This window comes from Fukomys damarensis, unplaced genomic scaffold, assembly GCF_012274545.1.
Source record: "Fukomys damarensis isolate Sample0158 unplaced genomic scaffold, DMR_v1.0_HiC HiC_scaffold_2, whole genome shotgun sequence".
NCBI classification, from domain to species: Eukaryota; Metazoa; Chordata; class Mammalia; order Rodentia; family Bathyergidae; genus Fukomys; species Fukomys damarensis.
In genome coordinates, this window is record NW_022900914.1 from 23,759,213 (window position 1) to 23,773,526 (window position 14,314).

Consider the following 14,314-nt stretch of genomic DNA (forward strand, 5'->3'; position numbering starts at 1 on the left):
AAAAAAAAAAAAAAAAAAAAAAAAAACCCTCTAACATCTCTTCCCACATCTGTAAAACATTTGATTTTGCTTATCTCAGGGAAATTGCCTGTGTGACTGGGCTCAGCGTGGTGAATGAAGTGGTGCTGAAGGACACTTGGATTCTTATCTGATTGCCAGGTCAGGGGCCCAGCAAACCCTCACCTGTTCTCAGAGGAAACCTATGTCAGCTCTGCCTACATCACCTGTTTGCAGCAATTGAGCCCCTTAGACTTGTTTTTCGGTACTAGAGATTAAAATCCAGGGGCCTTCTACCTGAACTATGCTCCAATCCATTTTATTTTCATTTTTTATTTTGAGACAGGATCTCTCACTAAGTTGCTGAGTTACTTTGCCTGGGCTCTAGTTTACAACCCTCCTGCGTCAGTCTCCCAGAGTGCTGGCATTACAGGTGTGCACCACCACACTCAGCTCCTAGATGGTTTTGAGATACTGAGAGCAGGGTCCCAGGCCTCAGCACTTTTCTAAGGTCCACCCAGTTGCTGATTCCCCATGTGCAGCGCTGTGCACTCAGCAGAGTACTGAGACATGAGGTAGACTCTGCCCCAAGGAAGTTATAATCTGCTCGCGGAGATATAACAGATGCCAAGGCAGAACCACAGTGGGCAGTGCAAAAGACAGCCTGGTGCTGCTTTATAGTGGAGCCTTGACTTACGAACTCAATCTGTTTGGGAGGGCTGGTTATAACTCCAGTTAGTTGTGAGTCCCCATTTTTCCCATAAGAAATAATGGAAATACACACAATGTATTCCATACCTCCCAAAGCACCTCTTAACTAACCTTTTCATAATACAAAAGTGCTATATAATGTATGTAATTTACCAGGAACACCAATAATTTTCCTAGTGTATTCACCAAAAAGTTATAAAACGTGCCTACTTTACCAGAAACAACAACTTCCTGTACTCACCGTTCAAGTTGACATCTTTGGCTTGCAGGAAGGGAGGATGAAATGGAAGGTGGTTATTGTTTGGAAGGAGAGTCCCCTTCCATAAGAACATCAGGAATCTGGCTCTCTTCCTTTGTCTCCTTGCAGAGCCTATTGTCCACTAAGACCTGCTTCTGGCTCCCTAAGTCTTGACCAGTATTTGGGTCGTAACTCAAGACTTTGGTCATAAAGTTAAAATTGAAATCCCAGTCCTAATCCAAGTTGTTCATCTGTGAGTCTGGTTGTAACTCAAGGGTCCACTGTGATTGTTTTAAGAGTATTTTGAATTGACACTTTTCATAGAATGTGAGATGCTCAAGGGTTTGGACTCCATCTTGATACAACAAATATTTGTTCAGTGCCGGCTGCCTTCCTGGCACTATGCTGAGGAATGTGGGCTCAGGGTACTAATATGAATGAGCAGCACCATGAGACTCTCAGTGTTGCAGAGCAGAGCTATACAGGAGCTACCAGGAATCACGTTGCATCATGGTGGTGGTAAGAAAGAGGTGCCAGGAGAAAGCACAGAAGGGCCTGGGAAGGTTTCCCTAAGAGGCAGCTGTATTCAGCTTCAGTGGTAAGTAGTCAGAAGGGCATTCTAAGCCTCAGAGTAAAGGGCCAGTGTTCACATATGTGTGTTTGGAATCAAACAAGTTTGGCTGGAGTGTAAGGTGTCTGGTTTGGGGTTAGGGTTAGGGAAAGACAGGAGATGTGGGGAAAGAGCTAGTTTAGGGCACCTTTTCATGAAAGTTTGAGATCACACTGATGAAGACATTGAGCTTTATTGTGTAGGTAACAGGAAGCCATGGAAAGTTTCTGAGCAGGGGCACGGTCAGGCATGGGCTCTAGAAAGATCACTCCAGCCATAACATAAAGCCTGGACTGAAGCAAGGGGGAGATTGAAAGCTCCTCCAAGATCCAGCATGGACCATCTTCTACCTAGAATCATCCATTTAGGAGCTACTGAAGGCCTGCTGACAGAGAGGAGGTATTAGAAAGAGATTCATGGAGAAATTGATCCAGTAAATGCTTATAGAGTGACTCTCAGATGCTAGATACTGTCCATGAGATGGAGTAAGAAATAACAAAAATCTTGCCTGGAAGGAGCTCCGGGTCCAGTTAGAAACATGAACGAGCCAGTAAGCAGTTACCAAAGGTATGTGAAGGGCAAAGCAGAGGTGTGTGATCCACAGAGGAAGGGAGTGGTGTGGCAAATGTGAGGGAGACAGCATGGTGTGGAGGCCAGAAGAGGTCAGCAAAGTCATCACAGGGGCAGAATGTCTAATTTGGTGCTGAGGATAAGTAAGAGTTCACAGGGCAAAGAACTAGAGGAGAGGCATTCTGCCGCAAGGGAGTGTTTGCATAGTTAAAGATGAAGAGATACTGTATATGGAAGAGGGTATCAGAGGTCTACAGTTAGTTTGGTCTGACCAGAGCCCAAGGTGAGTCCTGGAACCATGAGGAGATGAGGATGCAGATACAGGGATGGGGCAGGTGCTTAGGGCTTCACCTGCAAAGCCATGAAGGTGGAAACAGGGCAAAACCTTTGGACCAAAAAAAAAAGAAAAAGCTAGCCAGCACCCCAATTAAAGATATAAAAATGGGGACTAGCTGCATAGCTCAGTGGTTGAACTCACAGCTACCATTCATAAAGGCCTGGGTTCAATCCCCAGCATTTAAAAAAAAAAGTGAAGGGGCTTCAGTTAACTAGGTTATGAAAAACCTAGTGTTTACTGCCCTGGTATGGTCTCCTTTTTATGCTCACAGGTAACCCTTGAAGCAGTTTGGAAATACTTTAGAATGTGGCATTGAAAAGCTGTGAAAGTTCAGAGATTTAGCTCAGTGGTTCCACCACCTTTCTCACAAGCGCACGGACCTGAGTTCAATCCCTGATAGAAAGAAAAGAAAAGAGAAAGAAGAAAAGCTGTGAAAGACAACGTCATGATTCCTAGGCTCCCAGCTTCACTTTGAAGGCAGTGTGCATGGGAATGCTTGGCCAGGAAGTGCTCAGCTCTGTGTGAGAACAAGAGTGATCCAAACATTGATGAATGTTTACATTTTAAAATTTTGTTACAGTAAAAGATACAGTGCCTTGAGTCCCCCTTAAGTAACACCCCTCTTGTTTTGCATGCACTTATCCCATTGTTTTTGCCTTTTTAAGCAGTTCTGGTAATCTTTAGAGAACATCTTCATATGGTGTGATTAAAAAATTCAGTGAATGCTGTTGCTGAGTGTCATCCAACGGAAAGGCAGGCTTGTAAATACATTGCGGTGTGTCCTCATGCACCTTGTTCACTGCATCTGCCACTGTACAACTTCTGGCTCTTCCTTGAAGTCAAAATGACCATGAAGAGTAAACGTTTGAATTAATTCAGGACAATGAGGCAGCCATGAAAGCTCAACTAAAGACACTCAAGAAAGAGAACTTCCAGAACTGCTTTGGAAAGTAGCAAAAACAATGGGAAATTGGGCCTGGGATTTAGCTCAGCAGTGCCACAGCCTGCCTCAAAAACAATGGGGAATAAATCAAATATACATGCTTAAGTATTGCATGTTGTCTCTGATATGAGAAACCCAAAATATAAAGAGAAAATAAAAGATAGATAATAGGAAATTAGGAGATAGATCTTTGGGAAGTGGAGGGGGGATCAAGAAATGGAGGAAAGAGGGGATGAAAAATTAATTAAGATGTGTTAATTACATGTAACAATTCCCCACGAGGAATATAATCACTATGTACTACAAACATGTATTAATAAAACAACAATTTAAAAAAAAAGATGGGATAAGTGTGCTCCAAGCAAGGAAGAATACTTTGTGGGGGATATGACAATCTGGCTTTTACTGTAATAAATGTTTTTTTTTTTTATTTTAAAACACACCTCACCTTTGAAATCACACCTCACCTATGTGTGTGTGTGTTGTTTTTGATGAGTAGTGCACAGGGAATGATAAGGATTTGGGTTCAAGACTATTGAATTCCGGGCCAGGGATTTAGCTCAGTGGTCCACTACCTGCCTCGCAAGTACAAGGTCCCAAGTCCGATCCCGGGTAACCAAAAACAACAATAACAACTACAAAGAACAAGACTATTGAATTCCATCTCAGACAGAATGGGTTAAAGATATTTTCAGAATACCCACATACAGTGATGAGTAGGCACTTGGAAATATGGGGTGGGCCTTGGGCAATGGCAAATGCTATAGTTACAGACTTGGGAGTTATTGGTGTATAAGTAATAGTTGAAGCTTGGGCTTCATTCAGTACAATTGCCTAGAATTATATAGAACATGCAGAAGAAGTGGGCAGAGCCCTGGGGACCACTGACAATTGAGGGGCAGATGGAAGAACAGAAGCCAGGAAAGGAGACTCAGAGAGCTGAGAGGGATGTAGGAGAGGAAGCAGGTAAAGGCATCGTCTCAGAAATCAGGTTAAAAAAACAGAAAATAATCATAAGCTTAAACATATAATCAGTATTTAATAATTGGTTGCCTGGAAATGAAAGAAGGGATAAAGGCATTTCATTGGCATAGCATATTCCTTTTAAAATAAATCTGAAGCACACTTGTTCTTTTCCAGAAGCATAAACCCTTTAATATGTGAGTATAGAGTAGTCTAGGAAAATAACAACAACCGAGTCTACAATGTAAACAGTATCATTGTTGTGTGGTGGAACTTTTCTCTCTTCTCTCCAGGGATAAGCGAGTTCCCTCAGATCTCTGCACATCAGTCAAATTTTTGCATTCAATCGAGCGCTTATTCTGAGTTTTAAATGATTCTGTGACTGCTCAGAAAGTTGGGCTTTGGTAAATTGAAAATAATTTTTCTAAAGTGATGGGCTAATGTGAAATCTATATTCTTTTTCTCGTTTTGATTTTTGCAGCCTAAATTGTAAGGCATATTCCTCTGGTTTTACTGCTCCACAGTTGGAGTGCCCTGCTCCCTTGTGGATCCTGGGGTGGCGGGGTGCTTCTAAAACCATCCATTAGGCATGGGGCAGATTCTGACACTTAGTAAGGCTCTGTAGATGTTTATCAAATGGATGGACAATGTACTATTTTCCTTCCTAAATAGTAATCCCTGTATCAAAAGTGTCTGCATTCAACAAAGCAGAAAAGAAAACAACCCAACACCCATAACGGAATAACTAGACATTAAAATTATTGCTTCCTCTTTCTCTTTCTTGTGGGTAAAGGATGGGGCACTGACTGCTGTCCTCTGAAATTCCGCCCTATTAGTTGACTCTGTAAATCTTCTCCGTGAAAATCTTTTCAAAAGAATAGGCAAAAGAATGTTCCCAAAAATTCCCAAAGACTTGAATTGTTCAGATTTTTCAGCCTCTGGATTCAGTCTATTCTCTCAACCAATAGTGACTGAGTGCCTACTATACTCTAGGCATGGAGAAAACACAGCAAATAAAGGGTTGAAAGACCCTGTTGTCATGGAGCAAACCTTACAACTGTAGAGGATGGGCGATAACAAGCAAGCAAGTGATGTGTGTCAGTGGTGATGAGTGCTAGGAACAAGAATAAAGTCATGGGCCAGGGATTTAGCTCAGTGGTTCTGCTGCCTGCTTTGCAAGAACAAGGTCCTGAGTTCAATCCTCTGGAAAGTGTCAGGGGAGGGAGAAGAGCTTCTGCTTTAGGTAGGTTGTTTGGTCAGAGTGCTGCTCTAGGTTTAGTTGCAAACACCCCAAGTTGTAAGTGGGTGGGAAGTGGGGAGCATGCGCTTTGTAAATGCAAACATCCAGTACAACCAAGAAACTTGCTGCCTGGTAAGCCTCATGAGGTATAGCTTAGATGATAGCTATAATAATCAACTCTTCAATTGTAACTGTAAGACAATCTTTGCAGGTGATTTTAAAATGAAACAGCCTCCATTATTCAAAAATCCAGAATGGCAACCAGCTCTTAAAATGACGAAAGTGACCTACTCATATTCCCTACGTTTTTTTTTTAATGGAGACTTTTGCTCTCCTGCTGAGACCATGTATTATATCGTTTCACATGAAAATGAATTTTTGCTGCTAAGTTTGAAAACTGCCTGAAAATAGCAATTAATATTGGAAGAGCTGACAGAACCTTAAGTATAGTGGCATGATTGGTGCTGCTATAATTATGTGCCTGTATGTATACATGTCTTCGTAAACACAGTATGAAAACACACGTGATGTCCCGGACAGTATACAGTGTATTTTCTAGCAGGTAAGTGGAGGAGAGCGGAGAGAGGGTGAGAAAAGTGATAGAATTTTTAAAGCACTCTTGGGTAGCCTGGATTTTCCCAGTCTTACATCTGAATGACCTTGTTTTTCAAGTTATTTTCATGTTCACCACCTCATTTGATCCTCACAACTTGCTAGGGGAAAAAAAAGGCAGGGCAGGCTTTGTTGTTCCTGTTGGATAGATGAAAAAAATCTCAGCCTAGGATAGCTTAAGATTCTGGCTTGGACCAACGTCATCCTCAAGGTCCTTTCTAGCTTAACTGCTCAATGACTTTGTTCCTGATTGTCTTAAGGGGACGTAGCTGTTGAATGCTAGAGACTCTCTTTAAGAAACTCTTACTGCTTGTTTAATTATCTGAAAAATGCAATGCCCACTAACAAGGTGTGGAGAAGATCACTGAAGGGATTAAAGGAGGTCCTTGAGAAGCACCTAGCACCATGGTAGCTAGTGTCCCTAGCACTGTTATCACTTCTACTAATAAGATAACAACCGAATGTAGTGGAAAGAGCATCAATGTTGGATCAGGTGGATGAGCTTCTAATTATTTACTGGTTGTGCCACCTCAGCCCATTATCCAACCTTCCTGAGAATCCTGAGAATCCCTACAATGTGGAGTTGTTTGAAGACTAAGGGAAATAAGGGAAATGCTGTATAAGGTTACCCATTCCAGATGCTCAATACATGGCTAATAGGTGTGAGTGATAAACCACCTGCCATAAGAAACTGGGATCTACTTTTATGATTCCCTCAATACCTGAAGTGGCATTTTATAGATAATAAGAAGTGTAAACTCAGAATTTACAGGTGCATATAGCTGTCTCCCCCTGCAAAAAGAAAAAAAAAAAAGAAAGAAAGAAAATAAGATTGGGAAGTGTGGCCATTCTGTATATATCTGGGACAGGAAAGGAAAATCCACATGCATCCATAGCTAGCCAGTGGTCTTTGTGGAGTTTTATGTCAGGTGGCCTTCTGAAATTCAGTATATAATTTATATGAGTCCTCTATTCTCCTCACTGCAATAATCTCACAAGATTGTGTGGTGATGTACATATTCAAAGCCATGTACATATTCACTTTGCCATTTTCAGTTGATTACTATGAGGAGTTGCTTTCAAATAGTGATAACTATTGTGAGGGTGTCCATGAAGTTGGCAGCCAAAATCCTGTAACCCCTTGCTGATGGGGGTGTTGGGGATGTCACAGAAAGGCTGGTGGCAGGACTAAAATGTGAAACCTCCAGTAGGCATTGCCATCACTCGTTTCTATGGAGGATTTCCTGTTATTGGGTTTTTCAAGGTGTATTAAACTAATATCTACGGCATCTGTTGCCACATGCTCAGGAGTAGTGTTGTGGCCATGTTGACAGGTGCAAAGCAGTCACAGGTGAGTGAGCTGCCCTGGACCCTAATGTCTAGGAGGTTTAAACCACTGGACCTGAGTCAGTGCGTATTGCTCAGAACACCCACTTTCAATCACATTTTGTTTATATGCATTGTTTGGAAAGGAAAAATACAGCAACTGACCATTTGAATGTGAGATATATATCTATAGAGAGAGATAAATACGTGTCTTAGTTGATGTATACCTATCCTTCAAATTCTGTGAATGCCCATGTTGCGTAGATGTCTCCAGAATAGCTGAGTCTTGCTTCCTTAGAGTAGTACATTAAATGTTTGGGCCAATTTCTATTATGTCTGGTTGCTCTCAGTTTTAAAATGTTTCTTTTTTAATGTTCTAGGGGAAAGCAATGGTATTTGCCCCACACCGAGGGACCACTTTAAACCAGTTTTGCAACCTAGCTGAAAAAGCTGGTTTCTCTATCCAAAGACATGAAAATTATGATGAACACATTTCAAACTTCCACTCCAAGGTTAGTTTTCTGTTTGTGTTAGATAACACTTTAATCCGCATTGCATTTTGAAGAGATCATGGTCTTTTTGGCAGGTAACCTAAATATTTGATTAAAGTACTCCTTAGGTGTGTTGCTTCTCAACAGCTATTTGTATCTGATTATTTTGTGTGGTAAAGCCATCTTTTATCTTTGCATGTCTGGAAGGATTTTACAGAAACCATTCCTGTTTACTCTTTGCTCTGAAACAAACTAATCTTTTCATTCATAATAGACTAATTTGTAAGATGCTAGAGGAGGTGGCATAGAATGAATGATAAACATGCATTTGTATTTTAATGAAAAACCTTCAGCTTTTAAGTAGGTTAAATGCTTACCTGCACTGAAATAAATAGAAGGTGAATGTCTAATTGTATCATGTTAGATTATAAATCTTTATCTCTGCTTGCTTTATGGCTGGGTCAGTTGGCAGTTTGATACTGTTAAATCTCATACAGACTTTCACAGTTGTGAGGTTATATGTCAGATCGAGGCGCTACAAGATTTAGGTCAAAAGCACTTATCTGAGAGTGATTTCTAAGCCTGCTTACATAAAGCAATGTTATCAGCCTTTTTATTATTTATAAGTACAGGGCAATATAGGACACTGAGAGGCAAGTATTCCACTGAAAACTTTTTAGGATTCTCACGTTTGCTAGTACTTGTCACAGTGACTAGTCCAACATGAATTGCTTCAGTAGTTTTGTGCAGAAATCTCCCTTTGTTGAGCTAGTCTGACCTTGGCAAGAGACTTCTGACTTGTCATGCTTTCACAAGTTATGACTGCAGCGAAGTAAAAGCCTGACCTTAATTTTCTCCTGGGACAATGTGAATAACATTCTTTATTACCCAGGACCATGATATGATGTAGAAGTGTATTGACTTTTTAAAAATTACATGCAGGATGGATCTGATCTTCCAAGTGAGAGAATGGAAACTCTCACTTTCTGGACATGGATTTACTTCTTTGTGTACCTAGGGCTCCATTTGGTTCCTCAGTTTGTGAACTGAAAGAGTTAAATCTCATCCTTCAGGGGAGGAATTGGGCCCATTGCTTACAAACAGAAAGTAAAAATACAAAGGCATGTTATTCACTTTTTATCTGCTTTTCCAGAATAATGTTTTCCCCTTCTTAGATACCTCCCTAGAACAAAAGGAATGGCTCTGAAGGCTTTACCTGCTGGGGGAAAAGGGTCTCTCCTCCCAAAGGGATAAAGTAGCTTTCACTCCAGGGTCAGTCTGGAGTTACAGAGATCAGCTGATGGCTGTTTCAGTGTCATGTTGCTCACCTGTGCCCTAAACAGCACATGCTTTTAGTTTCTCAGTGACAGCTCAGGAGAGCAAAGGTGTGGGTCTTTCCACCTGCAAAGATGTTCAGCATTGTCCCTGAGAGTCTCTGTCTCCTCCCTCAGAAGATCTGAAGTGTGTTGGAACACATAAGACATTCATGTCCTTGGTAGCCCCTCTCCTTTGTCTAGAACTTGAATGTCAATTCTTAATGGATAGAAGCCTCCTCTTTATTTCTAATACCCTACTAAGCGTGGTGTATTCCACCAATCTCTGAACATACCACGTATCCATACTGCGCACCACACACAGTAAGTACTCCACCCACTGACTGATAGGTTGCTCCCACAAAAACAAATTCCTGTAAATACCTATATGGCTTTCCTTTTCTCTCCTGATAATTTCTTTAAGTCAAATTCTATACCTTGCAGACTTTGGACTAGGAAACAGTCCTCTTCTTGCTGTGAGGGGTGAGATTTGCATGTTATTCTCCCGGAAGTACCACCCTAGGGGTATATTCTGCCGAATTGGGCGCCCTGGGTGAAAGGTACAAGCGTGATAAATACATTGTTAACTATGAGAGCTATTTCAGCTGGTCTGGCGTCCCGCTTCTACCCCATAGAAAACCTCTGGCCCTTCTGGTGCCCCCTCCAACAACAAGGTAACTGCTGACAGCTCAGCACCCGCCAGCCACCCTGCTCCTGCTTGCACTGGGCTCGTCCTCCTTTGCTAGAAAAAGGTCGGGGAGCGGAGACCCGGGAGTGGGGAGCGCTGCTGCGCCCCAGAGCGCTTTAGCAAGGGCGGGGTGGGGGGGTCCTCTGTTCCCTCAGCTGCTGCAGCCCGGGCAGCGGGACGTGGAAGGGCCACGCGGGCCCTGGAAACCTCCACCCTGGCCGCTTTTGTTGGCCGTGTGCTAATAGCCGGGGCTTAAAAGTTTCCCATCTTGAGCGGCAATCGGCTTTCTTCCTCTCCATCCCTGGCCAAAGCCCGTGGTCCCTGGGACGCGCCTGCTCCCCAACGGAGGACAGCGCTTTCCTTCAGGCTGCGTGTTATCCTCTTAGCCCTACTGTGCTGGAATAGAGCGTAACCAGCTGGAGGACTGTAAGACGCCTGATAATGCCGCTCTTTTCCGCTGTCCCGTCTTAATCTTGTTACACAAATGGTTGTGAAGAGATTCATGAATTTTAATTTTGCCCTCTGCATTAGTGCCTCGCGTCACTCATACACAGCTGCCTTCTACGCCAAGTTTTTCACCCCTCCTCTTACAACAGGGGAAAAAATTAGTTACAATCTTGGCAGTAGTGCCAGGTTAAAAAAAAAAAAAATCTACAGATTTAGGCAACCACCCATGAAGCTGATTAACAGTCAGTGATCAGGAGGAACAGCTTTGCCTCTTAAACTTTTCACCTCTCATTGTTAACTGTGAAATTTTATTTCCGTTAAAAAGCAAGCCTGTAATCAAAACGGTGCCATTCTGCACTTTTCTGCCAGTGCTTTTGTTAAACTGTGCCCACACCGTGCAGCCAGTATGCTCAGGAACCAGGCAGGCAAAGGTGTAGTATTTTTTTTAATATTGCCTTTCTGCTAGTCCAGGTGACTGGAAGAAAAATGAAAGGCTTCCCTCTCTTCCTCTGCCTCTTGGTCACCACCAGCCTGGGAATGATAGCACAGCCCGTAGGATGTTAGGACAGTCACAACCCCCTGATGTCAAGATAGCAAACGCTTTAGCAAGGTACAGACTGGCTCAGAGATTACAGCTGGCTTAAAATTAGTTGATGAAAATACTCTCATTCATGCAAATATTTTTGAAATATAATTTTACAAGCCGTGGCTTGTTTTTTTTTCCAATTTAATATTTGCAAAGCCATCGGAGTGTTTATTTTCTATATTTTTGTACTGAGTCATGATAATAGGCTTGAGCTCAACTGTGAAGTCAGTACATTGTACTAAAAATACAGCCATATTGGGCTTCTGCTTATCTATTCAAAATGCCACACTACAAGTGGCTGGTGCTTATAATCTGTGTGGTGTGCTGTTGATAATTGTGGATACTGTAAAGGGTAAACAGTCTGAACTCCACTCCCGCTGCTCCTGTTCACGCTGTAGTAAGGCTGAGTGTGTTACATCCAATTATGAAGTAAAGCATAATGCTACTAATAGCAGCTATATAATTTAGTTCCATCCTCAAAGACCCTGTTTTAACCTCTGAAATTGAAAAATTGTTTTATTCACAATTTGCTTTTTGTCTATTTTTTTTCAAGGTACTGTTTTATTTCTTAAAATCATAAGTAATTGGGTAAATGGAATTATTCTTAATTCACATAACATTCTCTCACTGAAGCAAGTGTGTGCCCTCCCATAACAGACTTGGCTGATTCAAAAATGAGTGGGACTGGTTACTGTATTGCCTTTGAGGGCCCCCCAACCATTGCCAGAAGGGCTCACAGTCCAGACTGGGCTGGCCCCGGGGCCCCTTCCAGCAACCAAGCCTCTGCTTTGGCCTCCAGAGGTCAGCATAGAATTCAAGTTAAAAGTGATCTCTAACCCATATTTACAGAAGAATTATTTATCTCACATATTACCTCAGGGACTTTATGAAGAGCTCATTTGGGTTTCCATATATTAGTGAATTGTGAATGAGCAGGTCAGCTGACTCAGGCTGAGTAATCAACTCACCCTGATCCCCAATCCCTGAGGGAAGAATTTAGCTAGCTTGCCCCTCTTCTTTCTGTAAAATATTTCCCTGAGTGTCCTCTATTTCTAGGGCAACAGGCAAAAAGGTATTTATGGTTGGTAGATCCTGGGGAATGGCATGGATCAGGAAATATATGATGCCTTTTTCTCAGCATTTTACATACACACACACACACACACACACACACACACACACACACACATATATATATATATATATATGTAAAGAGTGATACAGAGGGACTAGAGTTTAGGATTAACACTGTCGACATTTTGATGGCAACAAAGTCCACAAGGAACTTTCTAAATAGACAACTAATCATCTGTGAACAGAATAGACTCCACCAAAGAATCTGAATGAAGTCACTTGAGTGATTGTACTACCACCACCTGTTCTTAGGAAAGTGGATTAGAAAGTAGACTGGACTGGCTTTGTGTACCCCAGTGGAAAAGCAAAAGTGAGCACACATAACAGCTTGGGAATGTGAGTCAGAAGGAACAAACATGCACCTGGAAAAGATTCAAGTTAACATATCTCAGACAGACCAATCCAGGAGGACAGGGCCATTCCTGGAGCTTTAAGACGGGGTAGGAAAATCCGTGACTGATGTGAAATAATAATGGAATTGTTTCCATGTATAATTAAAAGAAATATTTATTTCTGATCCTTACATTAAAAAAATGAGTTCACAGTTTACTCAAAAGCACCAACTTCAAAACTATTGTTTTTATAAATCACAAATTACTACCTGCTGGAATAAATATAAATATGATTCTCAAAATTATTCTAGTCAAATGAAGAGGAAAATGTGATTTTTTGGATTCTGGTTGGATTTTAAAATCTTATCACAAGATGCTCCTCAGAATTTCACCTGAGCAGTATTGAATGTTGCCACTCTGATTGTTGAAATATATTCTCGGAGAGAATTTTTTGGTTATTCTTCATTAATATCAAACCCTAAAGAGAGCCTTTGAAAAGTTTCCAGAAGCCTGTCCCTGTACCCAGGGGTTGCTGTGGTTTCAAGACAGTGACCCCGAATTCCCGATGCCTGCCCGCCCAAAGAGTGGGTCACGGTCCGGGGTCAAAAGGACTGGGAGCAGAAACTTCTATGTGGAATGATTAGTCTGGGGAAGACGAAGAAGCCCCAGCATTCCCTTTGGTTACAAGTGTAGTTTGGGTGTTTATGAAAAACAAAAATAAACAAACAAAAAAACCGCAACATCTAAAACAAAACAAAACAAAAGATTCCCATCTTAATGTGTAGTGTTGTGCCAGTGCCACTGAGCACTACTTTGAGTTTCATTTTTGTGATTAAGTTTTCCAGAGCTATATATTTAGGTGAAAAGTCATCACATCATAATCAACATTAAGATTGACTTGTAAAAATTCCTAACCTTTTTTTATTCTTATTTTCAGTTGAAAAAGGAAAACTCAGATATATATGAAGAAAATCTTCATTACCCATTCATGCTTATTTTATCTAAAAATGGATAGAAGATTAAGCTTCCCCAAAGAAGAAAACATCAACTGCACAGGGACTATTATCACAAAAACAGAAATATCTGCAATGGGTATAAAATGCAGCAAACCATGGGGTTCCCTGAACTTCTGCAGCCTAGGACTGGAGCCCCCGCCCACTTTGTGACATTCCAGGTATGGGCTAAGGCTCCTGTCTTCATTCCAGTTATTCCCCAGCCATTGTCACCCAGCTCCCCCGACTCCCTATGTAGTCTGTCTCTTTTCACTTTTGCCATAACAAACCCTTGTGTTCTTTAAATATGTAAAAGCAGCCTGTCTGAGATTTGAACTGATTTATGAGCAACCTAAATATTTTTCCCTCTAACTGAGACAGAATTTCTTTTTGTGATTTGCCCCACACACACTTTCTTTTTTTTTTTTTTTTTTTAATGGTCTTTGTTCTGTTTTGGTGGTGGTAGTTTTTAATCTGTAAACACAGCAAATATCATGATTCTTTCCTGGTTTAAAAAATAATAATAAAGTACCTCTTTCAGATCTCCCTCCAATTAATTGTGTTAAATCTGCCATCTCTTTCTCTCTCTCTCTTTCTCTCATTCTTCTTTTTTTCCATTTAAACAGGATGTTTTTTCCCTATAGATGTATAAGAAATGACTACATCAGCCCAAAGCCTCATAAACTGACCGTTTGTCCTCTGGACACAATAGCATGGCCAGCCCTCTGCTCCTCCTCCCCAATTATGTGTGATTAGTCTCAGTGTGCTGTGTCAAGGAGGGGGA

At 41.5% G+C, this 14,314-nt stretch overlaps 1 protein-coding gene across 1 annotated transcript in view; it reads left to right on the plus strand.

Moving 5' to 3' along the window:
- Camkmt (calmodulin-lysine N-methyltransferase) overlaps nt 1–14,086 on the plus strand; it is a 371,607-nt gene extending 357,521 nt beyond the window's left edge. Inside the window, exons 10-11 of the mRNA XM_033763880.1 lie at nt 7,928–8,059; nt 13,476–14,086. Of these exons, the coding sequence (XP_033619771.1) occupies nt 7,928–8,059; nt 13,476–13,553 (210 nt within the window). The 3' untranslated portion in view covers nt 13,554–14,086. The remainder of the gene's footprint in view (nt 1–7,927; nt 8,060–13,475) is intronic.
- The last annotated feature ends 228 nt before the right edge of the window (nt 14,087–14,314 follow it).